At 40.7% G+C, this 27,200-nt stretch overlaps 1 protein-coding gene across 2 annotated transcripts in view; it reads right to left on the reverse strand.

Moving 5' to 3' along the window:
* csf1a (colony stimulating factor 1a (macrophage)) overlaps positions 1–26,512 on the reverse strand; it is a 29,623-nt gene extending 3,111 nt beyond the window's left edge. Inside the window, exons 1-7 of one of the 2 annotated variants that reach the window (XM_090242329.1) lie at positions 26,239–26,511; positions 16,021–16,134; positions 15,679–15,741; positions 14,602–14,772; positions 13,108–13,297; positions 9,006–9,066; positions 99–1,007 (exon numbers count right to left, since the gene is read on the reverse strand). In XM_090242329.1, coding sequence (XP_090098455.1) covers positions 99–879 — 781 coding nt within the window. In that variant the 5' untranslated portion in view covers positions 880–1,007; positions 9,006–9,066; positions 13,108–13,297; ... (2 more) ...; positions 16,021–16,134; positions 26,239–26,511. Of the gene's footprint in view, positions 1–98; positions 1,008–9,005; positions 9,067–13,107; positions 13,298–14,601; positions 14,773–15,678; positions 15,742–16,020; positions 16,135–26,238 lie in introns of both variants that reach the window. The other variant, XM_021610384.3, reaches the window with a different exon arrangement.
* Positions 26,513–27,200: the final 688 nt, after the last annotated feature.

The following is a 27,200-nucleotide window of genomic DNA, read 5'->3' on the forward strand; positions in this document are numbered from 1 at the left end:
AAAACAGCCAAATCTCCATACAAGTGAATGTGTGTATTTTGAATCAGGAGGAGGACACATAAAGTAGTTCAAACAGGGTGTTATGCTACAGTATTTACCTGTGCTCAAGCCTTCCTCATAGTATGTCCTAGTATGTTTTGACTCAGTCTTCCTGATTTGGCCCAGGACCTTTGTAGTGGTGTGTAGTTTGTCTGGCTCCTCTTCTGTCATCTTCAAATGTGGAGATGCTTCAGTCGTAGTGCTCCCAATCGGATGGTTCCAGTCATGTGAATATCTCTCTGTGCTTGGGTATGTTTTTGTAGTCTCCTGTAGTTGAGGGGTCTCTGTTGAAACTCCATCCTGATATATTCCATAGTTCCTGGCGTCCAGTGACCTCTTGGCCAACACATAGGCAGTGCTCTCATCACTACTGAGGGTGATGAGAGCCTTGTACAAGAAAGGGACAGGTGTGACCAGCTTGACCCTAGGGACAGCAAAGAGATTGTGGGGTGAACCTGCTGCTCCTCTCCCTGCTGGTTTGTCTGCAGAAGCCTCCATCGCCCTTTCAGTCTGGGGGTAGTAAAAAGCCTTGTACTTGGAGCCAACAGTCTCCAGGAGAACTAGGCTGGGAGGGGAAGACACTAAAGGGTGGTCTGTAGCAGAAGGGGGGTTAGAGCCTGTTTTATAGAGTGCAGAGTCTGACTCAGTTCCAGTGGGTGGAGGAGGACGAGAGTCCCAGTGTAACTCCCCCTCCCTGCCCTCTCCAAGTGAATGTCCATCAGGGACAGTCACCTGCAGCTCCCTAAGGGAGGGGGGTCCTACGGTACCAGGACTCCCTAGGAACACCCCAGGGTCACCGCTGTGGGTACCCAAGGTTGGGTGAGGAGGCCTGGGTTGCATGGCTGAGGTGGGTTGGGAGAGGGTGGGCTGTGGGAGATTGCTCCATACACTGTGGGAGACCAGGGAGACATCAGGGGCCACCGGACCCACTGTTGGACATGCACACTGATGTTCCGGTTCAGGTTCAGCTAGGGGCAGATGAGAGGAAGATTTAAGGGGTTTGGTTTACATTCATTCTTTTGCAGGTTTTACTACATCATGTCTTCCATCCTAGCCAAATGTCCTGATGTGCTTGCATGCTCCTCCCCTATATCAAGGTGTTTGGTACTCCCTTTTGACCTATGCTTTTAAACACACTAACTATTAACATACCACAGGTCAGTATAGTCAACCAATCTAACTGTCTATCCTGCTCTCTATCCACCATTCATAGTGACAATAGTGGTAGGTGGATTGTTTGTCCAGATCTGAAATAGGCTAACTAGCAATCATACCACACATAAAAGCCTTCAAAGCTGCATATATTTTCTATATGAATCCACATGAACAAAAAGGAATAGCTGATAGGCAGCGGAGAGGCCAGGTGCATCACTGCGTATGAAAGAACAGTGAAGACATGAGACACGCAGCTCAAAAAGCTCCCCTATATACGTATCTTGTTTAGGGACAATACAATTATCGTACCTAGAGTAGCCTACAACACCACAATGCAATGAATAATTGCAATATTGTTTTCAAATGAGTACCAAAGTCTACTCTAGGCATGCAGTGAAATCATAATTTGAATAACAGCGCAGAAGCTGTGTGATTTGAATGTTTAATTCCATTTGAATTGGTTGTGAGTCTACTCTCCACAATTTATACAGTCTAGGAAGGCACAGTAGCAGGCCAGTCTGGCTGTATTTCTACTTCTGATAATGAGATGGGGTGTCTGTTGCAGATCATCATTCTCCCAAGTCATCCTATAACAGGGAAAGGGGGGATACCTAGTCAGTTGTACAACTGAATTCCTTCAACTGAAATGTGTCTTCTGCATTTAACCCAACCCCTCTGAATCAGAGAGGTGCAGGGGGGCTGCCTTAATCAAAATCCATGTCTTTGGCACCCAGGGGCAGAATGACAGATTTTTACCTTGTCAACTCTGGGATTCGATCCAGCAGCCTTTTGGTTACTGGCCCAACACTCCAACCACTAGGCTACCTGCTGTGGCCACATATGCTCCCCGCAGGCCCATTTTTTCAGGAAATCTTAGTGTACACTCTGCCTCCTCTCCAATCTGAGCAGCTCACACACCTAGAACCTAACACTTCAATATAGCCTAAATGTGTGTCACTTAACTTTTAAAATGTAAATAATTGCACTATAACAGTTACAAAAGGTGTCCATAAACTGTTAGCGCCTACATAAAGCTGTCCCAACAGCAGAGCTTTCTTTTCAGCACCATGAATCCTTACCACTGCTCCACCTGGCTGTCAGCAGAGCCTTGTCTGGCAGCGAAACAGTTCATTCAGCCTCATTTACTGCCTTTTTAAAAAACATAGTTGATATGACTGACTTGTTTAAACAAGTGTTGTTTCTACTGACATGTACAAACTATGGCGTATGGGAACGATGAGCTGATGAGAGGCAATCCATGATTTTTATTAAGACATTAATGAGCAAGCCAAGACAGACGTAGTCAATAAAACTATTTGTTCAGTACTTTTGAAATGTACAGCGACAGAGCTCAGAACATGGGCTATTCTTACAGTAATTTCCCTGTACACCAAGCCAGAACCGTAGGATAAATAAACAGGGCATGTAAACAGACAATGAAAGCTTTTACAATATTCAATGATGACATTTCTCTATACCAGGCTATGTGCACCACCAGCTCAGAACAGTAGGCTGAGTTATGAGAGGGAAAGCGACCAATTTATTAGGGTGAGGCACATGGGCTACTAACAGCTTACTACACAACATTGTTGTGTCTTTGGTATCATTAAACTGAAGACTGTTAGTTTATCCAATCAATTCTCTGTAATTATTATTACGTGACTAACTACTCAGGTAAATGTAATTAACTAGAACGTCTTGGCACCGTGGAAAATAGGTTATAATTTTCCTAATATAACTTTCAGATATTTTAATATCTGATCAATTAGTCTTCTAATTAATGAATTATTCTTTAACTCACGTTAGTCTCATTCCAAACGTCGTAAATTGTTGGTTATCTGCACAAATACAGTCTTCACTATGAATCCTTCATACATCAATTGTCTCAATCATTTATTTATTAAGTAACTAAATAATCACAGAAATGCACATACAAACAAACAAAGTAGATATGGTTACAAGGAAATGATAGGGGATGTGCCCTAGTGGGCTAAACCGGTATTACGGATTGGTGGACAAAAGGGAAGTGGGTGTAGACTGAGAAAGGCGGGAATTACGCAAATGAATCACTACACACTTGATGATCGTATTCATTGAAATGCTAAACGTTTGCACATGAACGCTCACTCATTCGGGAATAATTGCAATCAATACATATATTTATGCTCAGTGTGTCGTCGTGATCTCTGTTGGGATCGTTCGTCTTTCTGTTGGAGAGTTTGTCCGCCCTCTCTCTCTCTCTCTCGTGGTTAGAATGGATAGTTCAGAGTAACATTCAGCAATGTTGTTATAGAATAGATGTTTCGGCGGTTGTCGCCCTTCGCATTCAATGGTATAGAATTCCTAGCTGCAGACTAGTAATTAGTATCAAAGATTTGCTCTTATTCTGTTGGTATCGATAGTGTCGTTCATTCATTCGTGAGTTTCAACAACCATTACAACCTTAGTTTATACTCAGGTTTATGGTTTCTCCTCAAACCTTAGCCCTCTCGTGGTAATCGAGGTAAGCTGGTCTGAAGGGAATTCCTCCCTGTGGGGGTTATATTCGTAAAAGTAGAAAGGGGCTGTCCCATGATGTCAGATCAATGTCTGTGCTCATGGGGCGGGCCAATGATTTGAGTTAAAATTGAAAGGGAATTGGAATTTCCTTCATTAAACAGTTTAAAATCACATTACATAATTTCACAAATAGTTCCATCTTTACTCATTAATTTTACACAACAATTAGATGCAAGCCTCACAACTGAGACTCTTGTATAAACAGAGTTATGGTAATGTGGCTGTATTGTCTCTCATGAGTTTCAGAAAATTGTACAACACGGACCAGTTCGTAGCTGGATTCTTCCCTGACCCTGTACACCTCCAAAACAAGGAAATTGCTCAGTTCTCAAGTTCTGTGACGTGGAAGAGGTTCCTTTGTTCTCCTGTGAACCTTACTCCCTCTCTACTCTGGCCATGAGGAGAGAACTCCTCTAGGAATTTATGACCTGCCTAACAAAGCCTGGGTGTAGGGGGAAGAGAGAGAGGTGGTGAGAGAGAGGGGGAGATGGTGCAGAGAGGGCGGGATGGTGCTGGCTGTACCCAAAGAGGGCCACGTTATGACAACATACACTTAGTATTACTTTCTTTGCTACAATATACATATCTCCCTAAGACAATTTTGGTCTCACCATGAACAGGAAGGTGGCGAGGCAATCCTTCTTGTGGGCAAATTTTGTCATCAAACTTTGTCATCAAAGTCTGCCATTCTCTGGATTGATGGTGCTTTCAAGACAACTGGGAACTCCAAGAAGAAGAAAAAACAAGGTTGAATCATGACATCAGTGATCTTCATGTCAGAGCTTTAGAAAGAGGCCCGAGTTCCCGACTTGGAATTGTGAGTTCTTTGACCGTTCAAAACGCATTTTCCCAGTTGTTTTTTTCCAAGTTGTCTTGATCTCACTGAAGTCTGAGATTTCCCAGTTCTGAGTTACCAGATGTTTTGAAAACAGCAGAAGTCATGCTGGATTGACAGCATGGCCAATGTACTCAACCTTTTCTGGCCATGGAGTTGCATGTGAATGTTTTTCCTTTAAAGCTTGGAAAAGAGACCCTTAAACCAAGACTTGGACCACTCCACTGAATAGCAGGCTAGTGATTGCTTTGCAACGCTTGCAGTTAGCCACTGATTCCTTCCAAACCACTCACTGTTGAATTTGCGATTTCCGACTTGTGTAATGTTTATGTCCAGTGGCCGATGAGCACAGATACATTTTATCTATAATGTCTCTTCATATGACAAGGATTGAAAAGGATTTGCCAGTAGATTGTCGTCTTGATTCATGATGATGACTGCTTGTCTAGCTTGCTAGCTAAGATTTTGAAAGTATGATGTTGACATGATCAGTCCAATCAAAGCTACGATAGATATAACGTGATTTGACATCATTTTATCTGTGGCCAATGACCTTGAGCCTTCTTGGATCGACACTTCTAATATAAATCTCTGGCAGCACCCAAGGGACTTGAATTGTTTTGCTCTCCCTGTAGATTTTGCGGTGACGTACTGTCCCCATGATTGACAGAACACTGAGCCAATCACAGGGCAACTAGAGAACATTACCAACCCCTACGATCTGTATTTTTCCGCTGGCTGCACCACCACCACAGAAAGCACTGAGTTAGGCTGAAACACCTTCATTTTGGAGCTGCCTAACTCAAATAAGAAAAAAAAGAGACAATGTTTGTAGGTGGCTTTATTAACTCAATTTTAATTTTATTTATTACATTGTTTGCAAACTGATATGTCTAATAAAAAGCATGAGCTGGCGCACACCCAGAGACAATTATTTAGTGTAAAGGTACTGACTGACGGTGAATAAACTGTAAATTATAAAACAAAGAGAGTCGCACACTCCGAATGTATAACCTCCCAGTAATTTACTGGGTAAAAAACACCAATGTTTCGGCATCACTGTGCCTTCTTCAAGGTAATGCCATGAATGCTTGATCCAGGTTATGTAGACAAACAGTGCAATTAGTGCAACCAATGACAAAAGTGAGGGGTGTGTCGTAATTGCTAGGTTGATCCGAATGAATTGAGCTTAAAAAACAATATCCCATAGCATATTGGATATATTATGCCATTAACATTAGCATAACATTAGCATCAACATACATTATTATTTCATTTAATTTTACCTATATATTTCAATATTTTTGATTTCATTTAAAATATTGTTACATGTAATATTTTGGTTAAACCATAATAATAATAAGCATCATCAACAGTGGGAACATAGTAGGTGCACTCTGATAAGATGTAGAAAGAATACATTCATTTACAAGCCTAGTTCACAGAATATACAATTGGTCATAAGAAGGGCCTGAGATCAAAGTCAATATTCAGACCACTAGGGTCAAAGTTTTTAAATAGGATATCCAGTAAACCTCCCTCTGTAGTAGTAGAATCTCCATGTTACTTCCTCTCCTTGGTAGAGCAACATGCTCAATGCCTCTACATTTGAGGGAGGAGATGGGATGGTTAGTGTTGGATTTTGGGTAAACTTTGAACATTGCTAAACTACAGGACTGTTTTGCTATCACAGACTGGAACATGTTCCGGGATTCGGCATTGAGGAGTACACCACACCAGTCACTGGCTTTATCAATAAGTGCATTGAGGACGTCATCCCCATAGTGACTGTGCGTACATACCCCAACCAGAAGCCATAGATTACAGGCAACATTTGCACTGAGCTAAAGGGAAAAGCTGCCGCTTTCAAGGTGCGGGACTCTAACCCGGAAGCTTATAAGAAATCCTGCTATGCCCTCTGACGAACCATCAAACAGGCAAAGCGTCAATACAGGGTTAAGATTGAATCGTACTACACCGACTCCGACTGTCACACCCTGACCATAGTTTGCTTTGTATGTTTCTATGTTTTGTTTGGTCAGGGTGTGATCTGAGTGGGCGTTCTATGTTGGATGTCTTGTTTGTCTGTTTCTGTGTTTGGGCCTGATATGGTTCTCAATCAGAGGCAGATGTTAGTCATTGTCTCTGATTGGGAGCCATATTTTGGTAGCCTGTTTTGTGTTGGGTTTTGTGGGTAGTTGTCTCCTGTGTCAGTGTTTGTACCACACGGGACTGTATCGGGTTTTCACGTGTCTTGTTTTGTAGTTTATTCATGTATAGTTTCATTATTAAAAAACCATGAATTATAACCACGCTGCATTTTGGTCCGCCTCTCCTTCCCAGAAGGAATCCCATTACACCGACGCTCATTTTATGTGGCAGGGCTTGCAAACTATTACAGACTACAAAGGGAACCACAGCCATGAGCTGCCCAGTGACACAAGCTGATGAGCTAAATCACTTCTATGCTCGCTTCGAGGCAAGCAACACTGAGGCATCATGCATGAGAGCTTCAGCTGGTCCGGACGACTATGGGATCACCCTCTCCATAGCTGAAGTGAGTAAGACCTTTAAACAGGTCAACATTCACAAGGCTGCGGGGCCAGACGGATTACCAGGACGTGCGCTCTGGGCATATGCTGACCAACTGGCCGGTGTCTTCACTGACATTTTCAACATGTCCCTGATTGAGTCTGTAATACCAACATGTTACAAGCAGACCAACACAAAGGCAACCTGCCTAAATGACTACAGACCCGTAGCACTCACGTCAGTAGCCATGAAGTGCTTTCAAAGGCTGGTAATGCCTCACATCAACACCATTATCCCAGAAACCCTAGACACACTACAATTTGCATACCGCCCAGATCCACAGATGATGCAATCTCCATTGCACTCCACACTGCCCTTTCCCAGCTGGACAAAAGGAACACCTACGTGAGAATGCTGTTCATTGACTACAGCTCAGCGTTCGACACCATAGTACCCTCAAAGCTGATCACTAAGCTAAGGATCCTGTAACTAAACACCTCCCTCTGCAGCTAGATCCTGGATTTCCTGACGGGCCGTCCCCAGGTGGTGAGGGTAGGTAGCAACACATCTGCAACGCTGATCCTCAACACTGGAGCCCCTCAGGGGTGCGTGCTCAGTCCCCTCCTGTACTCCATTTTCATCAACGGGGCTGTAGTGGAGCAGGTTGAGAGCTTCAAGTTCCTTGGTGTCTATGTCACCAACAAACTAGAATGGTGCAAACACACCAAGACAGTTGTGAATATGGCACGACAAAGCCTATTCCCCCTCAGGAAACTGAAAAGATTTTGCATGGGTCCTCAGATCCTCAAAAGGTTCTACAGCTGCAACATTGAGAGCATCCTGGTTGCATCACTGCCTGGAATGGCAACTGCTTGGCCTCCGACCGCAAGGCACTACAGAGGGTAGTGTGTACGGCCCAGTACATCACTGGGGCTAAACTGCCTGCCATCCAGGACCTCTACACCAGGCGGTTTAAGAGGAAGGCCCTAAAAATTGTCAAAGACCCCAGCCTCCCCAGTCATAGACTGTTCTCTCTACTACCACATGGCAAGTGGTACTGGAGTACCAAGTCTAGGACAAAAAGGCTTCTCAACAGTTTTTACCCCCAAGCCATAAGACTCCTGAACAGGTAATCAAAAACCTAGACTTTTTGCATTGTGCCCCCTCCCAACCAACCCTTCTTTTACATTGCTGCTACTCTCTGTTTATCATATATGCATAGTCACATTAATTATCCATTCATGTACATACTACCTCAATTAGCCCGACTGACCAGTGCCCCTGCACATTGGCTACCCGGACTATCTGCATTGTGTCCCGCCACCCACCAGCCGCCAAACCCTCTTTTACGCTACTGCTACTCTCTGTTTATCAATAGTCACTTTAACCATACCTACATACATACTACCTCAGTCAGCCTGACTAACCGGTGCCTGTATATAGCCTCACTACTGTTACTGCACCGTTACTGTTATTTTTCTTTTTTACTGTTTTTATTTATTTACGTAACTATTGTTCACCTAATAGCCTTTTTTAAACATACATCGCACTGTTGTGTCACGTTCTGACCATAGTTCTGTTATTTTATTATTTGTTTTAGTATGGTCAGGGTGTGAGTTGGGGTGGGCAGTCTATGTTTGTTTTTCTATGTTGGTTTTTGTGTTCGGCCTAGTATGGTTCTCAATCAGAGGCAGCTGTCAATTGTTGTCCCTGATTGAGAATCATACTTAGGTAGCCTGGGTTTCACTTTTGGTTTGTGGGTGTTTGTTTCCGTGTGAGTGTTTGGGCCACACGGTACTGTTTCGGTTTTCGTTTTGTTCACATCATTTATTGTTTTGTATTTCAGTGTTCAGTTAGTTTTGAATAAATCATCATGAACACTTACCACGCTGTGCTTTGGTCCGATCCTTCTTCCACCTCTGAATGCCGTTACAGTTGGTTAAAGCCTGTAAGTAAGCATTTCACTGTAAGGTCTACACCTGTTGTATTCGGCGCACGTGACAAATTTGATTTGAACATTTCTATACTAATGACATGATAGATCAGAAGTAATACTATAGTATCAGGGATGATAGAGAATTGTTGTTACATCAGAAGTTAATGGTTATCTGTAGGAGCCAGATGGCTTTGGAATGTGTAGGGGAGACGGGGGGAGATCTTAGAAACTAACAATGTCACTGAGGGAGAGAGGGTAATGTTTACATTATGTCAGGATATGTTTTTGTTAGTCATCAGGGATCCGCTGGGAGGAGGAGACTGTCATGGTCATTAAAACCAGACTGCCTTGAGTTGGTGAGGAGTGAGCACTTTGGTGTAGAGGTCAGGTAAGTGAGGTGAGGAAGAACAGATATCACTAAGTTTCTCTCTAGCAACAGGGATGCATTGACTGTTCAGTTGTGGAGAATGAGACTCTGACTAGGAGAAAGGGTTAAATATCAGTACTTTTGTGAAATGTTTGTCTGAATGCAGCTGTATCAACACTTAAGAATTACACTTGGTTAAGCTTCTCTAATGTCCGTGAGTTATTTACTCTGAAAATTAGAACTTAATATTAGCTTCAACAAAGTGAGCTGTAACTGTATAGTCTGTATTCTTACACCTGATTGCGCTGCGGTGTTCAGCTATGCGTTGTTTTAATTGTCTTTTTGTTTGTCCCATGTAGGCTTTCCCACATGTAAAGGATATGAGAGAGATTACTCCCTTTTTTCTTGCATGAGCTGTTACCCCTAACATGGAGTTTTACGAACTGTATGTGGGTGTCTGAAGAAGGATGTTTTTATAGTGCTATTGCACTGTGCGCATGATCAACTTTTGTAGTTCCCATTTGGAATAGGTATCAAGAGTCTAGGAGTGGGCTCAGGGGGCAGGTGTTCATGCTACTCTGTGTTTTTCCATCATGAGAAAGTCCCATGGCCCTGACACTTTTAACAATGTTTCAAGTCAGCTATGTTGCATAACACATACATACATCCACACAAGCCAACAGCAGATAATATTCAATCATATATATATATATATATATATATATATATATATATATATATATATATATAATATATATATATATATATTACATAGTATAGCAACACACAGTACTATATATACATAGTAATGGCTATAATGTAAAACAAGGATCCAACACAGGTCAGATCTCACCAAGTTAACCCCAATATTGCGACCCCAGCTTATAGACCACCAGTGGGGGCTCCTTGAAGAGGTGTGCAATTTTTTTGTCTGATTGCAGAATATGCCAGTGCTTTTTCAGGATTGCTTTCATGTTCTCCGAACTCTTGGTGGAAAACACTGTTGTGTTTTCTTTGGTTTAGTTTTTAGCAATTCCTCTTGGTTTTTGAGATTTTCATCGCAGCATTAAGAGTTTTGTCCTTGTAGCCTCTCATTTTTAATTTCTGTCCTTTTCTATTATTGCTATCAACATCTGACTGGTGGGCACAGATCTGTTTAACCCAGCATAACTGGTTATGTGGTAGACCATCCCTGAGGGGAAGGGGATGCATACTATCTGCATGTAGCAGGGTATTGCGGTCTGTGGGCTTTGTATATAAGTCTGTATGTAATGCATCATTCTCTTTGATGATCCATAAATCCAGGTAATTACATTTTCTCTCATCAGTCTGAGTTTGAAGGTAGGCCTTGAAATACATCCACAGGTACACCTCCAATTGACTCGAATGATGTCAATTAGCCTATCAGAAGCTTCTAAAGCCACAACATCATTTTCTGGAATTTTCCAAGCTGTTTCAAGGCACAGACAACTTAGTGGATGTAAACTTCTGACCCACTGGAATTGTGATACAGTGAATTAATCTGTAAACAATTGTTGGAAAAATTACTTGTGTCATGCACAAAGTAGATGTCCTAACCGACTTGACAAAACTATAGTTTGTTAACAAGAAATTTGTGGAGTGGCTGAAAAACCATTTTTAATGACTCCAACCTAAGTATATGTCAACTTCCGACTTCAACTGAATGTGTTATTTCATAGTTTTGATGTCTTCACTATCATTCTACAATGTAGAAAATGGTAAAAATAAAGAAAAACCCTGCAATGAGTAGGCATGCCCAAACTTTTGACTGATATTATATATACATCCCCACTTGTTTAGCAAAATGTGTATATATGTCCCACTTGCCCTGAATGACGGGTTGCCTTTTTATTTTTTGGGAATGCATGGATCACCAATGCGGTTGAATGCAGCATTGCTGTATGGCCACTCAAAATGTCTTGTAGTTGAGTAGCCAGCCGAGGCTACTGCACAAATGTTTCTGTGCTTCTTTATCTGCATTGCTTGCTGTTTGGGGTTTTAGGCTGGGTTTCTGTATAGCACTTTGTGACATCTGCTGATGTAAAAAGGGCTTTATAAATACATTTGATTGTAATAGGTCTACATGTTTTTCCTTTGCATGGTGTTGTAGGTCTTGTTTTTTGGTTGTTTTGAAGTCATGCTTGAAAAAACAAAAGGAGGGAAACGTTTTTGCCTGCTATCGGTCCAATTTTTCAGGGAGTGTTGCAGCACCCTTAGCACCCCTTGGTGGAGGGGGTTGTGTGTGTGTGTTGCAATTCCATTTGGCGTGCAGCACGTTGGCAGCACTTGCTGTGACTTGGAGTGCAGCGCATCGTGGGCTGAATGGAAGCGTGCCTAATTGAATTGACAACCCAAATCATTGGGCGGCCAGATAGAGATGTCATGGGCCGGATTTGGCCCACAGGCCTTGTGTTTGACACATGTGATCTAAAGAATAAGCTATAGACTATCCAAAACAAGATTGTAAGAATTGGGATTAAACTCCCCTCATACTCCTCTGGAGGTTGAGCATGTACTTTATCCATATACTGTCTTTTTACTGACAAATAAAATTAATCAATCAATGCAAACTTGGCGGCAGACATTTGTTGAATGGAAAGAGACATCTGTACCAAAAAGCTTAACGACATTTGGAGATTGCCAAGCCTTTAATACTGGATAGACCTTCAAGGTAGGTAAGGATGTATTTTCTGTTTGTCGAGCTTGACATTGTCTATTTACTGTGATGTTGAAAATGCAAACCGTGATATTGAAGTGATCAAAGTCGGTATTCTTTGTTTATTGGTTGTGTATTTTCACATTTGAACATGTTGGTCTAAAATTTGTTGCATATATTTTATACATTAGTAAATATGGCATCAAAATTGTGTGAACCTAATTTCCTCCCAACTCGTCATTGTCTGCAGCCGGCTTGTAATGTAGGCCTAAAGAAACAAACAGGGAGCATGAGCTCGTCCGTGGTGATCGGTGAACCCTCAACTTTCTGGCCTGTAGCTCTGCTTGGCATCGACTGTGCCACAAAAGTGGCAAAGTCGATATCCACGTTTATAAACGCATGGTCGCTTTAGTTATTGTTATTTGTGGTGGTAAACATTATTTAGAGTTAATTCTATGAGGGGGGGGCGGTGTGCAATTTTATTTACAGTACAAGGGGAAGGTCATGTGAAAATATTTTTTATGTTGGAGGGGGGTGCATTTTTTTGGGTGGACACCTTGAACTGTCTAACATGGTCATGATAAGTAGGTCTAAGAGAATAGTCTGAAAACAGCTTGGAGTAATCATGTGTGGCAAGAAATGTTTGGTTCTTAAACAGCAAAGTAAACACGTACACAATCTCTAAAACATTGCTGGGACTTTTGCTGGCTTTTGAAAATCAAGCATTGTTTAGATGCGTGTTTCCCAGATTTTCTGTTGATACTTTAGGCCTTGACTGGTTTTTAAATGGGCTATAATGTTATATTTTCCTCAACTTTTAAGCCTGCCATTCCAAATGAAAGATGATCCTTTAAGCCTACGCTCATGAAATGTTCCACTACGGGGGACAAACAGCAAAAACAATCAAAAAATATGTGGTAGTTATGGGAGACGGTAAACAATTCACAATGACTTCAACTGTCTCTTAGAATAGATATTAATGGATAGTATAATTAATCTCACTCTACCTTTGGTTTGGGTGGGGAGGACAGTGGCGGATTCTGAGTAATCCTCAGCGTACTCTTCCTCACAGTTCCAGTCAACAGGCCCGTTGCTCTTGGTCATCAGGGTCATGTACATCTCAATGACCCCACGGGCTTTCCTCAGAGCCTCTCTGGGTGAGGTGCTGTGCACCCTCACAAACTTCACTGGGTTGTCCTGTGACAGAGACAAGAGGAGAGAGGGAGAGTGGTGACGGGATGGGTCACATTCTCTACAAACAATTCAAAACATCCTGAAATACTTTCAAGTTGTTTTTATTGGCACTCAGTTAATGCCTCATACCTAATGAATGTTTCATCAACTAACTATGAAAACTCCGATCCTATGAAGGAAGTTACAAGAGGAGCAGGCTATTCTAGATAATTATTAGAAACAAAATGAAAGTGTCTATTTCCAATGCCACTTCATTGGCTATTGGCCACCTTGGCTTAAGTCTTCAGTATTTCATAGTTTAAAAGGGTTTTGTGAAGCACTCTAAAACAAATTACTTGAAAGTAAAAGTATTTCAAAATAGTACAATTGTTTATTTTATTGAAAGAAATCAACAGAAATTATACAATCAATCACTCTGATTGGGTCCAGTAATTTGTTTTGAAAAGGAGTTAATTTAATATTTGATACTGGATAAGACTACAGACACATTTAGCCAGCCCGAACTTCAGTGTAGATGTTGGACAAGCATTCCCTTAAGAGACAGGAGTCACCTGAAGAGGGACCATTGTCTGATACCATCATCACAGGGTACCCAGAGACATACCGGGGCACCAGTCTCATGTCTGACCTTAATCTAACACTAATCTAATATAGACAAGATGATTTGCCCAGACTTACTGGCATTCTGAAGTGTGCATGCTTATGCTGTCTTCTGGGCCCTGCTACCTCCCCAAGCCAACTTAAAAGAGATCACATTTTTTTTCCATGCTGTTAAACATATTCTGTTAACCCTGCCATATCAGGGGTCACAATCTCATTGAAGAAAGAATTCGATGCTAAATTGAATATTGGTGACTGTTCCTCTGTACTCTGTAAATTGAATTGATTTGAGGTCTGAGGAAGCTGGATTGATTGATTGTATTTTATCCCTACTTTCTTATCCCTACTTCATCTATCTAACAACCATGATCACTGAGCAGCTTAAAATGTCTAGAGAAAATAATATATATCTAAGGAGCCATATTGTAATAAAGCAATGTGTTTAGAGTTACCATGTCCTATTGGAATTTAAGAAACATTAACATCACTGCATACTACTATGCCTTTTCAAATAGTCCAATTTAATAAGGCTGAACTTCATGCACCAACCACCCAAGCACTGTTTCACTTTGTTTACTTCTAAGAAGTAATTATGCTGCCATCAATAAAAGTTGAAGTCTGACACAATCCAACGGACCTTTGGAAGAGATTTAGCTACGCCTATTCCCAGACTAGAGTAGCAATGCTCATAAGTAAGTAGCACGCACCTCAATCTCCTCGTTGATTTCGGGTATGCAGTTGTGGGAGTAAAGGTTGTATATGACCTTCTTCAGGGATTTGACATAGCGCCCGTTGTCCGACTTCATGACATAATTGAAGTTTGTGTTCAGAAGCTCCAGGATTTGTGGAAATGTTGCTTTCACATAACAGACTTCACTCTGTGGTTCAAAGGAGAAAGAAACCTATCGTCACTGCATTTGTTTAACACCGATTTCCATTGAGGTTTGAACCTCCTTTCCAAAGCAGACCTGGAAGTCACTCATGACTCAACATTCATTTCCACTTAGCCACAGTGACTTTGCTTCCTGTATCACTAGACTTAATTGGAGGTGCAGGAAAAGTTAGCTACATACCAACAGGTCATTGTGGTTGTTTTTGGCACAACCTTTTAAACAGACCTTCACCATTTCAGAGACCTTGATAGCCCTTTCCTGCAGTCAAATGACCTAGTGGCCGCATGGGTGGAATGTTATCAAAATAATAAGCCTTAGAAAGACCGGCATTTACATTTTTTTTTAAATGTCAAACAGTTTAGTTATATTTCAGTCTTCTTTCATGTATAATATTGGGATGCAAACTCAAAATACATTCAAACTCTATCTGACATGGTACAGGGGTCTTTTTTGAAGCCCGTAACCAGAAACACTCTGTGTGACCCTGATTTAGCCCACTGCAGTAAACAGTTAACCTGTAACTCCGTACTGCCACACAGCTCTCTCTATCTACTGTAACTTGGCACAGTTCAGAGGTATTTTCAAAACATTTCCCTTCCAGGGGATGAACAACCTGGTTCGTTCATGGCATTATACTTTTCTAAATATAATTCAATTTTTGCCGTAAAGGCTGGATGGAGCAAGAGATGTTATGAACTTAGACCTGTAATGTCAGAAGTGAGCATTAGTTTGAATCTGTATGCCAGCCTGGCACATCTTGAAAGAACAAGACTACCTTGACAGTGACTGGTTGTGATGTTTATCTATGGTATAATATCCTTTAGGTGCACGCATCAAACTCATTTTGTTGTGAAAGTTGTAATTACAGTGTAGTAGGAAGGAAATACTCACCAAACTCTGGAGCTCAGTAAATACATAGGTTATTGAACAGCCATTCTCCAACTGATTGTCAATCTGCATGGTAAACAAAGATCCAAACAGTGAAGTGTGGAACTCAGTCATGCAGCCATACAGAATTCACGGCTGCCACATTTTGTGTGTGGATCACAAAGGAAAAATCCTACATTTAGATAATACATTAACTAACTTGGGAGGAAACCTTTCATCATCAACATCAATATGTTCAGGCTTGTGTTATGACAGTTTGAGTGATTGAAAGCAACTATCTCAAGTTTATTTTTTTTGTTTGAAGTCTAACATTGCATGATGTAGTGTGGTATGAGGTGTCCTCACCAGGCGATTGAGGTTGAGGAGGTGACCCTTTGTCACAGAGTGCCGACATGGACCAGGGACGCCAGCCCACGCCAAAGGGAAGCAGAAGAGGACGACAAAGCACAAATGCCTAGCCTGAAATGAACAGAGCAGTATTATTACACTACTACATAGTACTACATAGTACTACAACAACTTATATTTCCACTACAACTACTGCTTAGGGATCTACAAGTCAAAGTTTAGTTCACACTGAACCATATGTTCCCATAAAGAAGAGCAAAGATCTACATCGGGTTCAATATTGTTAATTAATGAGTTGCAAAATGTTAGGCACAACAGTGCCTTTTATCCACATGTGATAACTAAATTACATATTAAGTATATACAATTCTAGGTCACATGGGGTATGACACATTTTTGGATATGTCTTCAAATTTGATAGTCAATAAAATCATGCTAGTTTCATTTAAAATCATATTGTATCTTGTTTATTTGGGAACACAATAGTTTTTGATTACACAACTTGTAAGGGTCATACTGAAAGGGATTGTAAAGCACTGCAGTGTCTCTGCTGCCAATTCCCATACTCTTGCAGATCACTGGTTATAAACATCTGGAAAGGTGAACAGCTAACAGAATATCCTATCACATCAAAAAAGAGTGAGAGAATACAAATTATTTGGTTCTACCTGATTGAAGACACTTGTTTCAAGAAAATGTTGTCATTTTTACAACTTGTAATTTAAATTAGTATTACTCTTTTTTACAAGGACGTAAAGATGTCATCTTTAACAAATACATGCGCACACACACACATGCACACACACGTACACGATACAATTATCATTAGGGCTTATCAAGTCTGAAATGTTCAAGTGGAAATTACAAACTTTAGAAGCCTTTTTAAAACAGTACAAGTTCATAGCTTCCGGGGGGGGGGGGGGGGGGGGGTGATGCAGCACCACTTGCAAAATCATAAGGAGTACATTTAAATCTTTAAAGTAGTGCACTGGGCCTTTACTCCAACATAGCTGTCTATAACGCAGCCAAACATTCCCCAGCTCCCCTGCCCCCACCACACACACACACATCCTGTGGCTATACAAGTTTGCGTTTCCTACAACAACAGGAGGATCAAATTACGATACGGCATTTGTATTTTATGGTTACTCTCCCCAAAATCATGACCAGATGGAACCTGTGGGCTTATTTATTTTCCTTTCTTTCACAGCAAAAGCGGCATATGTAATTGATAGATTGATATGTTTCGCAACAGTATAAAATGTTATATGGATTAATGCCATAATAATAAAAAAAATTATAATATTGAAATAACATCAGAAGATGTTCATTAGAAGATGTTGCCTCCATAGATTCTGTCTTGGCCCTAACCGTACACCAGAGAACACTTCATTTCAAGACATATACAGACATCAGCCACTGGTCACATTCATCCCATCTTTGAAACAGAACAGAAAAAAATCATGTGAATAAAATCTTAATGTACACATTGGCTAGCACCGTGGAGGCCAAAAACAACAGTTATTGATGGGTGGGTGTTCTAATGAAACCCTCCAACAGCACTCAAGTATTTTTATTTCAATTAACTCAACTCATGTAAACACCCTGCTTCCAATATCCCAACAATATGAGCACAGTAGTTATTTGTTTAATTTGAAGACCGTTTGTGACCCACTGTATAAAAGAGGACTTTTGTTGAAAAAAAAGTACATATAGAGATTTTTGTTAGAATGACGGCTTTCAAATGAATGAATTATGTATTTTCATTAAAAAATCAAATGCAATGATAATCTAACAATAAAATAATCTTATTACTACATCTTGAAGCTGTTTCCTGTAGAGAGGAATTCCAAGACTTGCCTTTCTGAGAGAACAGAATATCAAACAATTATAGAAACAATTCTATTAGTAGCGTCCGTTAATGTGGAAGAAATGTTTAGCTTTTAAATGTAATCCCTCTCAAAATCATACACAGAGAAATGGATCCAATGAATGACCATACATGATGTCACCACTATAGTTAAGTACATGTTTTGAGGCTATACAGTTTGTTTACATGTATTTTGTTTACAAACAAGATTATATTTTGGGTTCTGATGGGGTACAACAGTTAAACTAAGTTCATGTGGCATTTATTATTTACAGTGCCTTCAGAAAGTATGCATACCCCTTGACCTATTCCACATGTTGAGTGTAACAGCCTGAATTCAAAATGTATTCACTTCATTGGGATAGGGGGCAGCATTTCACTTTTGGATGAAAAGCGTGCCCAGAGTAAACTGCCTGCTACTCAGTCCCAGATGCTAATATATGCATATTATTAGTAGCGCTGGATAGAAAACACTCAAGTTTCTAAAACTGTTTGAATGATGTATGTGATTATAACAGAACTCATATGGCAGGCAAAAACCTGAGAAAATCCAACCAGGAAGTGGGAAATTTGATGTTTGTAGTTTTTCAACTCAGCCCCTATTGAAGATAGGTGGGATATTGGTCATGTTGCACTTCCTAAGGCTTCCACTAGATGTCAACAGTCATTGGAAAGTTATTGCAGGCTCTACTGTGAAAGGGGTGAGAGGGGAATGAGTCAGAGGTCTGCCACGAGCTCGTGACGCACAGTCATGTGAAAGTCATGTGAAAGTTACCTCGCATTCCATTGCTTTTCTACAGACAAAGGAATTCTCCGCTTGAGACATTGAAGATTTATGTCAATAACATCCTGAAGATTGATTCTATACTTCGTTTGATATGTTTCTATGACCAGTAATATAACTTTTTAGACCTTTCATCTGACCTTTCCGCTGGACTTGCACGCGCGTTTGGATTTCTTTACCAAACTCCCTAACAAAAGGAGGTATATGGACATAAATGATTAACTTTATCGAACAAATCAAACATTTATTGTGGAACTGGGATTCCTGGGAGTGCATTCTGATGAAGATCATCAAAGGTAAATTAATATTTATAATGCTATTTCTGACTAATGTTGACTACACAACATGGCGGATATTTCTTTGGCTGGTTTGGGCTCTGAGCGCCGTACTCAGATTATTGCATGCAATGCTTTATCCGTAAAGTTTTTTTTAAATCTGACATGGCTGTTGCATTAAGGAGAAGTTTATCTAAAGTTCCATGTATAATAGTTGTATCTATTATCAATGTTTATGATGATTATTTCTGAGAAACGATGTGGCTCTCTGCAAAATCACTGCATGTTTTGGAACTACTGAACATAACACGCCAATGTAAAATTAGATTTTTGGATATGAATATGCACTTTATCAAACAAAACATACATGTATTGTGTAACATGAAGTCCTATGAGTGTCATCTGAAGATCAAAGGTTAGTGATAAATAATCTTCTGCTTTTTGTGACTCCTCTCTTTGGCTGGAAAAATGGCTGTGTTTTTCTGTGACTTGGTGGTGACCTAACATAATCGTTTGTGGAGCTTTCACTATAAAGCCTTTTTGAAATCAGACACTGTTGCTGGATTAACAAGATTTTTTTGTCTTTAAAATGGTGCCTAATACTTGTATGTTTGAGAAATTTGATTTGAGATTTCTGTTTGAATTTGGCGCCCTGCAATTTCACTGGCTGTTGACGAGGGGTATTTTTTGCTCACCCATCTACACAAAATACCCCATATTGACAAAATGGAAACGTATTGAAAGTGAAATACAGAAATATCTCATTTACATAAGTATTCAAACCCCTGAGTCAATACATGTTAGAATCACCTTTTGCATTGAAAACAGCTGTGAGTCTTTCTGGTTCAGTCTCTAAGAGCTTTGTACACCTGGATTGTACAGTATTTGCACATTATAGTTAAACATTCAAGTTCTGTCAAGTTGGTTGTTGACCATTTTCAAGTCTTGCTACAGATTTTCAAACCAATTTTTAAGTAAAACTGTAACTAGGCCACTCAAGAACATTCAATATCGTCTTGGTATGCAACTCTAGTGTATACTTGGCCTTGTGTTTTAGGATATTGTACTGCTGAAAGGTGAATTTGTCTCTTAGTGTTTGTTGGAAAGCAGACTGAACTAGGTTTTCATCTAGGAATTTACCTGTGCTTAGCTCTATTTTGTTTATTTTTATCCTGAACAATACTCCCTAGTCCTTTGCCCCAAACATGATGTGATTTTCTGTCATAGTTGAAGTGTACCTATGTTGAACATTACAGGCCTCATCTTTTTAAGTGGGAGAACTTGCACAATTGGTGGCTGACTAAATACTTTTTTGCCCCACTGTACATAGACATATAACTAGTCACTTTAATGTTTATGTACTGCTTTACTCATTTCATATGTATATACTAAATTATATTATACTGTATTTTAGTCAATGCCACTCTGACATTGCACATCCAAATATTTCTATATTTTTAAATTCCATTATTTTACGTTTAAATTTGTGTGTATTGTTGCGAATTGTTAGATATTACTGCACTGTTGGGGCTAGGAACACAAGCATTTCGCTACACCCACAATAACATCTACTAAATATGTGTATGTGAAAAAAACAATTTCATTTGATTTGAAACTCAACTGTTTTAAAGTCGACATTTGCCTCATGGTGAAATCCCTGAACGGTTTCCTTCCTCTTCGGCAACTTAGTTAGGAAGGACGCATATTCCCCCTCGGGAAACTAAAAAGATGTGGCATGGGTCCTGAGATCCTCAAAAGGTTCTACAGCTGCAACATCGAGAGCATCCTGACCGGTTGCATCACTGCCTGGTAAGGGAATTGCTCGGCCTCCGACCGCAAGGCACTTCAGAAGGTAGTGCGTACGGCCCAGTACATTACTGCCATCCAGGACCTCTACTCCAGGCAGTGTCAGAGGAAGGCCCTAAAAATGACCAAAGACCCCAGCCACCCTAGTCCTAGACTGTTCTCTCTACTACCACATGGTAAGTGGTACTGGAGTGCCAAGTCTAGGACAAAAAGGCTTCTCAACAGTTTTTACCCCCAAGCCATAAGACTCCCGAACAGGTAATCAAATGGCTACCTAGACTATTTTCATTGTGGCCCCCCCCAACCCCTCTTTTACGCTGCTCCTACTCTCTGTTTATCATATATGCATAGTCACTTTAACTACACATTCATGTACATACTACCTCAATTTGCCCAACCAACCAGTGCTCCCGCACAGTGGCTAACCGGGCTATCTGCATTATGTCCCACCACCCGCCAACACCTCTTTTTACGCTACTGCTACACTCTGTTCATCATATATGCATAGTCACTTTAACCGTACCTACATGTTCATACTACCTCAATAAGCCTGACTAACCGGTGTCTGTATATAACCTTGCTACTGTTATTTTCAAATGTCTTTTTACTGTTTTTCTTTAGTTACTTACCCCCCCCCCCCCCCCACACACACACACACACCTTTTATTGCACTATTGGTTTGAGCCTGTAAGTAAGCATTTCACTGTAAGTTCTACAGCTGTTGTATTCGGCGCATGTGACTAATAAACTTTGATTTGACTGGGTGTATTGATACAACAACCAAAGTGTAATTAATAACTCCAGCATGCTCAAAGGTATATTCAATGTCTACCAATAGGTGCCCTTTGCGAGGCAATGGAAAATCTCCCTGGTCTTTGTAGTTGAATCTGTGCTTGAAATTCACTGCTCGACTGAGGGACCTTACAATTATCTGTATGTGTGGGGTACAGAGGTGATGTAGTCATTTAAAAATTACTTAAACACTATTGCGCACAGAGTGAGTCCGTATTTAAACTTGCCATAAGGTTGAATGCTTACTGACTCAATACATTACATGTTTTACTAATTCGTAAACATTTCCAGAAGCAGAATTCCACTGGAATTATAGAATATTGTTTGAAGGCCAGTGACACAATCTAAAGGTAATCCATTTCAAATTCAGGCTGTAACAAGTCAAGGGGTGTGAATAATTTCCGAAGACACTGTATATTCTTCAGGAATCAATAGGTGTATAATATCATTAATTTATGAGTAGAAAAATGTATGTAGCAACTGCTGATTTCCCTTAAGGTTTGGGTGCATTTTCTGACATTTGCGACAAATGCACTGTTTGACGGAGAGCATCATATTTTGAACACAGAATATTTAGAATCATAGGATAGCACCTATGTATCATCCAAGCCCACTTTAATCCATCTTACAAAAAAAGGACGATACAATCATTAATTTCTTCAATTTGCTATCGTACCCAGAATCTAACAGAATAGTTGCAAAATGTTGCATTCGAAAATGTGATCGTCTCAGCTCCGTACATGACACCCTTCTATTGGGGTTAACGCTGTTGCATGTTTCAGAATACCCTGTGTCTGAGCAGTTTGAGCCAGGTTCCATACCACAGCGCCAGGGAATTCCACCCAATAGTACAGGAAGGGAAAGAAGGAAAATAAATAAAGGAGGAGATTATTCAGTCTATCATAATGCTTATCAATCATCTTCTCTGTGAAAACGCTAGCAAAAAATGCTTTACTTTTAAGGATTCAGACATAATTCACATCTTCAGTCATAGTAACAGACACCAGATTGTGGCAAATTGTTGAACTTTTCATGCGAATCATTGATCCCATAGATGTAGACATGCCATTGGAATGATCATATTCGTGTCTGGTATCTGAAATAGGTCAAAATTAGACATTCATCCATTTTCTCAAATGTAACATTTCAAAGTTATTGCAAAAGTGGTTAAGTTGAGGCATTCAAATCTCAAAAACAACTTTCTATCACTGGGATGGAACTTGAAACCTCTATATTTTCCACTTCACAGTAACAGCAGACATTTGACGAACTGACTTGTTGGAAAGGTGTCATCTGTGATGGTGCCACGTTGAAGTTACTGAGCTTTTCAATAAGGCCATTCTACTGCTAATGTTTGTCTATGGAGTTCGCATGGCTGTGTGCTTGATTTTATACACCTGTCAGCAATGGGTGTGGCTGAAATAGCCAAATCAACTTATTTTAAGGGATGTCCACATACTTTTGTGTGTGTGTGTGTGTGTGTATGTATGTAATGTATGTAATGTATGTATGTATTTAACCCCTCATTGTTGTCACTAAACAGTCTCCATATCTACACTGAACAAAAATCTAAACGCAACATTTAAAGTGTTTGTCCCATGTTTCAAGAGCTGAAAAAAAATATCCCATATATATTTCCGTACACTTTATATGTTCCATACACATAACAGTTTATATCTCTCAAATTGTGTCCACAAATTTGTTTACATCCCTGTTAGTGAGCATTTCTTATTTGCCAAGATAATACATAGACCTGACAGATGTGGCATATCAAGAAGCTGATTAAACAGCATGATCATTACACAGGTGCATTTTGCCAATAAAAGACCACTCTAAAATGTTCAGTTTTGTCACACAATACAATGCCACAGATGTCTCAAGTTTTGAGAGTGTGCAATTGGCATACTGGCTGCAGGAATGTCTACCAAAGCTGTTGCCAGAGAATTGGCAGTACGTCCAACCGGCCTCACAACTGCAGACAACGTGTGGCATTGGGTGAGCAAGTGGTTTGCTGATGTTGTGAACAGAGTGCCCCATTGTGGCGGTGGGGTTATGGTATAGGCAGGCATAAGCTATGAACAACAAACACATTAGCATTTTATCAATGGATCCCTCTGCAACTGGATCCTGGACTTCCTGTCGGGCCGCCCCCAGGTGGTGAGGGTAGGTAACAACACATATGCCAAGCTGATCCTCAACACTGGAATCCCTCAGGGGTGCGTGCTCAGTGCCTTCCTGTACTCCCTGTTCACCCACGACTGCATGGCCAGGCACGACTCCAACACCTTCATTAAGTTTGCAGCCAACACAACAATGATCACTGACAACCTGATCACTGACAATGACGAAACAGCTTATAGGGAGGACGTCAGAGACCTAGCCAGGTTGAGAGCTTCACGTTCCTTGGTGTCCAGATCACCAACGAACTAGAATGGTCCAAACACACCAAGACTGTTGTGAAGAGGACACAACAAAGCCTATTCCACTACAGGAAACAAAAAATATTTGGCATGGGTCCTCAGATCTTCAAAAGGTTCTACAGCTGCAACATCGAGAGCAACATGACTGGTTGCATCGCTGCCTGGTACGGCAACTGCTCAGCCTCAGACCGCAAGGCACTACAGAGGGTACGGCCAAGTACATCACTGGGGCTAAACTGCCTGCCATCCAGGACCTCTATACCAGGCGGTGTCAGAGGAAGGCCCTAAAAATGATCAAAGACTCCAGCCACCCCAGTCATAGACTGTTCTCTCTACTACCCCATGGCAAGCGGTACCAGAGCGTCAAGTCTAGGTCCAAAATGCTTCTCAACAGTTCTTACCCCCAAGCCATAACACTCAGCTAATCTTATGGCTACCCCCCCCCCCCCCCCCCCCCCCCCCCCACCCCCGACCCCTCCACCCTCCCGACTAACCGATGCACCCGCACATTGACTCTGTACCGCTACCACCTGTGTATAGCCTCGCTACTGTTCTTTTTGACAGTTTTTATTTTTATTTTTTATATCTTGACTTATTTATTGTTTACCTAATCCTTTTTTTTTTTTTTTTTACTTAACTGCACTGTTGGTTAGGGCTTGTAAGTAAGCATTTCACTGTAAGGTCTACCTACACCTGTTGTGTTCGGCGCAAGTGACAAATACGTTTTGATTTTATTTTATTTGAATGCATAGAGATACTGTGATGTGATCCTGAGGCACACTGTGAAGCCAATTTCTTTTAAGGTATCTGTGACCAACAGATTCATATCCGTATTTCCAGTAATAGGAAATCCACAGATTAGGGCCTAAGGAATTCATGTAAATTGACTGATTTCCTTTTATGAAATGTAACTAAATAACATCTTGAAATTGTTGCATGTTGAGTTTATTTTTTATCAGTATACTTCCATGAATTTTTCAACTGGTACCTGGGGACCTTCAGGCGAGTCTTGTGAGGCCTGTGAGCATTCTAGAACAAAACAACCGACATCTACGTGTTCATGAGAGACTCGTCTGTCTTTTGTAGGCCAAACCGTTCGATAGACTAGTTTGTGAGAAGACCAATTTTAAGGATGTCCCATGGTCTGACAAACACTGCTCTAGCTCTGTCACCCTTCAACACAGATGTGAGACATAGCCGGATGTGGTGGATTGAGACGCATCTCATGCAAAACAGCAGATATCTCTAACTTGAACTGATATATTTATTTTTATGCTAATTACATTTCCACGGGGGCACGAAAATTGACCTTATTAAGGGGTTTAAACTTGTGAAGTCTTTGTGCAGGAAATTGACTAATTCCTTTGTGGCTTTTTGTCTGCTTCAATTACTCCTCTTTTCACAACCCATCTCCCCATCCATCCCATTCACTACGGTCATATACATGTATGATACACCAAGAGCCTGCCTGTCGCAGAAAACGCAGCACCCCCACCCCCAAACTACTTCCTGCGGCTATGAATACACCTACAGGATTGCCTTTCAGGCATTACAATGGTTACACAAACTAGAAGCTCAAGGAACCAACAAGAACCACAGGAGAGAGAGATATCTGCTGAGCTCAGCAAATAAGTTCAAGAAGAGACATTTAAAAAAAAGACAGTGTTCTTATGTCATCCTAGATGTTAACTTTTCAGTGTGGTACTGTGTGTTTTAGCTGGGCCACAGAAGTTGTTTCATAAACCTGTGACGCATCCCAAGCTCATTTCATAAGCAACAAAATAATGCTTCCAATATTTCTTCTCGCTCCCTAAGATCCATTGGCTACACTGGGTGTGTTTCACAGTACAGACTGGAACCATCAATCTTCTTCACAGTAACAGTAACCATTCTCTGTGCATTGCCTAGGCTACTACAGTAAATGCAGTTAATTACAACTCAATAACTGTCTTGTCAAATTCACACAAAGTATGTGGCTTAATAAAATAAACTTGCCTTTAATCAAGTCAAAGCATCACTCTCTGTGTGAATTGCAAACTTAGACCTTATACTCTAAACAAAATCCACAGCCATGATGAATACGTCATTTAAAACAAATAAATACATGTCATTAATGTCGATAACAAATGTTGATAGCAAAATATCTAGCATTCAGCTCACAATTTCCAGCCCATAATTTTTGCCCTCAACAAAGAAAGCTTGGAATGATACAAGTTGACATCAGAATAAGATGCCCAAAATGCTAAGGTTCCAGAGTGGGGGACCTACCTTGGCTTTGTGGGCTGGTTTGTGTGTGTTCATCTGGCTGACCTAGGCAAGTAGAAAAGAGTAGAGTCCACTTTTAGAGTCATTGGAGAAAAGTTCCTTTCTCTGGTGGTGATTCAATTATTTCCCACTTGAAGTGCATAACGATGAGGAGAAAAGAGAAGGAAAGAAGTGACACCAAATGAGGGAAAGATGAATGTCCGGACGTTGACTGACAAGAAGTTCAGCTCTGCTTAGCCATATCTGTCTTCACTGACTGAATGCCTGAGCGAGTCTGAGTGTGGATTGGGTTGTGGGTGTGGGTGTGTGTGTGACCGCCTCTCCTCACTGGTACCTCATTAAAACATTTTTTTTTTGAGAGGCAGTATTAAAACCCCTCCTATTTCTCTCTGTCTTTGTCCATCCCCCAGCCACACTCTCTATCTTGTTCCTCTCACTTGCTCTCTCATTCTCAATCTCCTCTCTTTGCAACTTGCTGTCAAAATCTACTGTATCAATCTCTCTTTCTCAAGTCATACTTTCCTTGACACATGGAGCGGTGCCCCTGTTGAGCACCCATGAAACCCAATGCAGTAAGAGTCCTATCAGATGTCTATCTTAGTCCAACTCTTTGGCACAGTATGACCACTTGTTATTTGTCTTGTACGACCTTTGTAACTTGCCCATAATATCTTCAAGACTCTGTATGTGAAGACACATTGAGCAGCTCTGTGAACATGAAGGGTATTGTCTAATTAAACTCTACAAACAAGACAGCTTTTGTGTTTCAATAATGTCTCATTTAAATATAACATGATCAGGCTGAATCCTTATAGCAATAGTTTACCATTCTGAACATTGGCCGTATGTTCACAATGGTAAACTATTGCAAAAAGGATTCAGTTTGATCATGTGATCTTTAATGAGTTGAATTAGAAAATACCCTTTGTGTAGAAAATCCTTGAATTCAGTGCATTTTTACAATG

This window comes from Oncorhynchus mykiss, chromosome 7 (assembly GCF_057628025.1).
Source record: "Oncorhynchus mykiss isolate SJ-2025 chromosome 7, ASM5762802v1, whole genome shotgun sequence".
Lineage (NCBI taxonomy): Eukaryota > Metazoa > Chordata > Actinopteri > Salmoniformes > Salmonidae > Oncorhynchus > Oncorhynchus mykiss.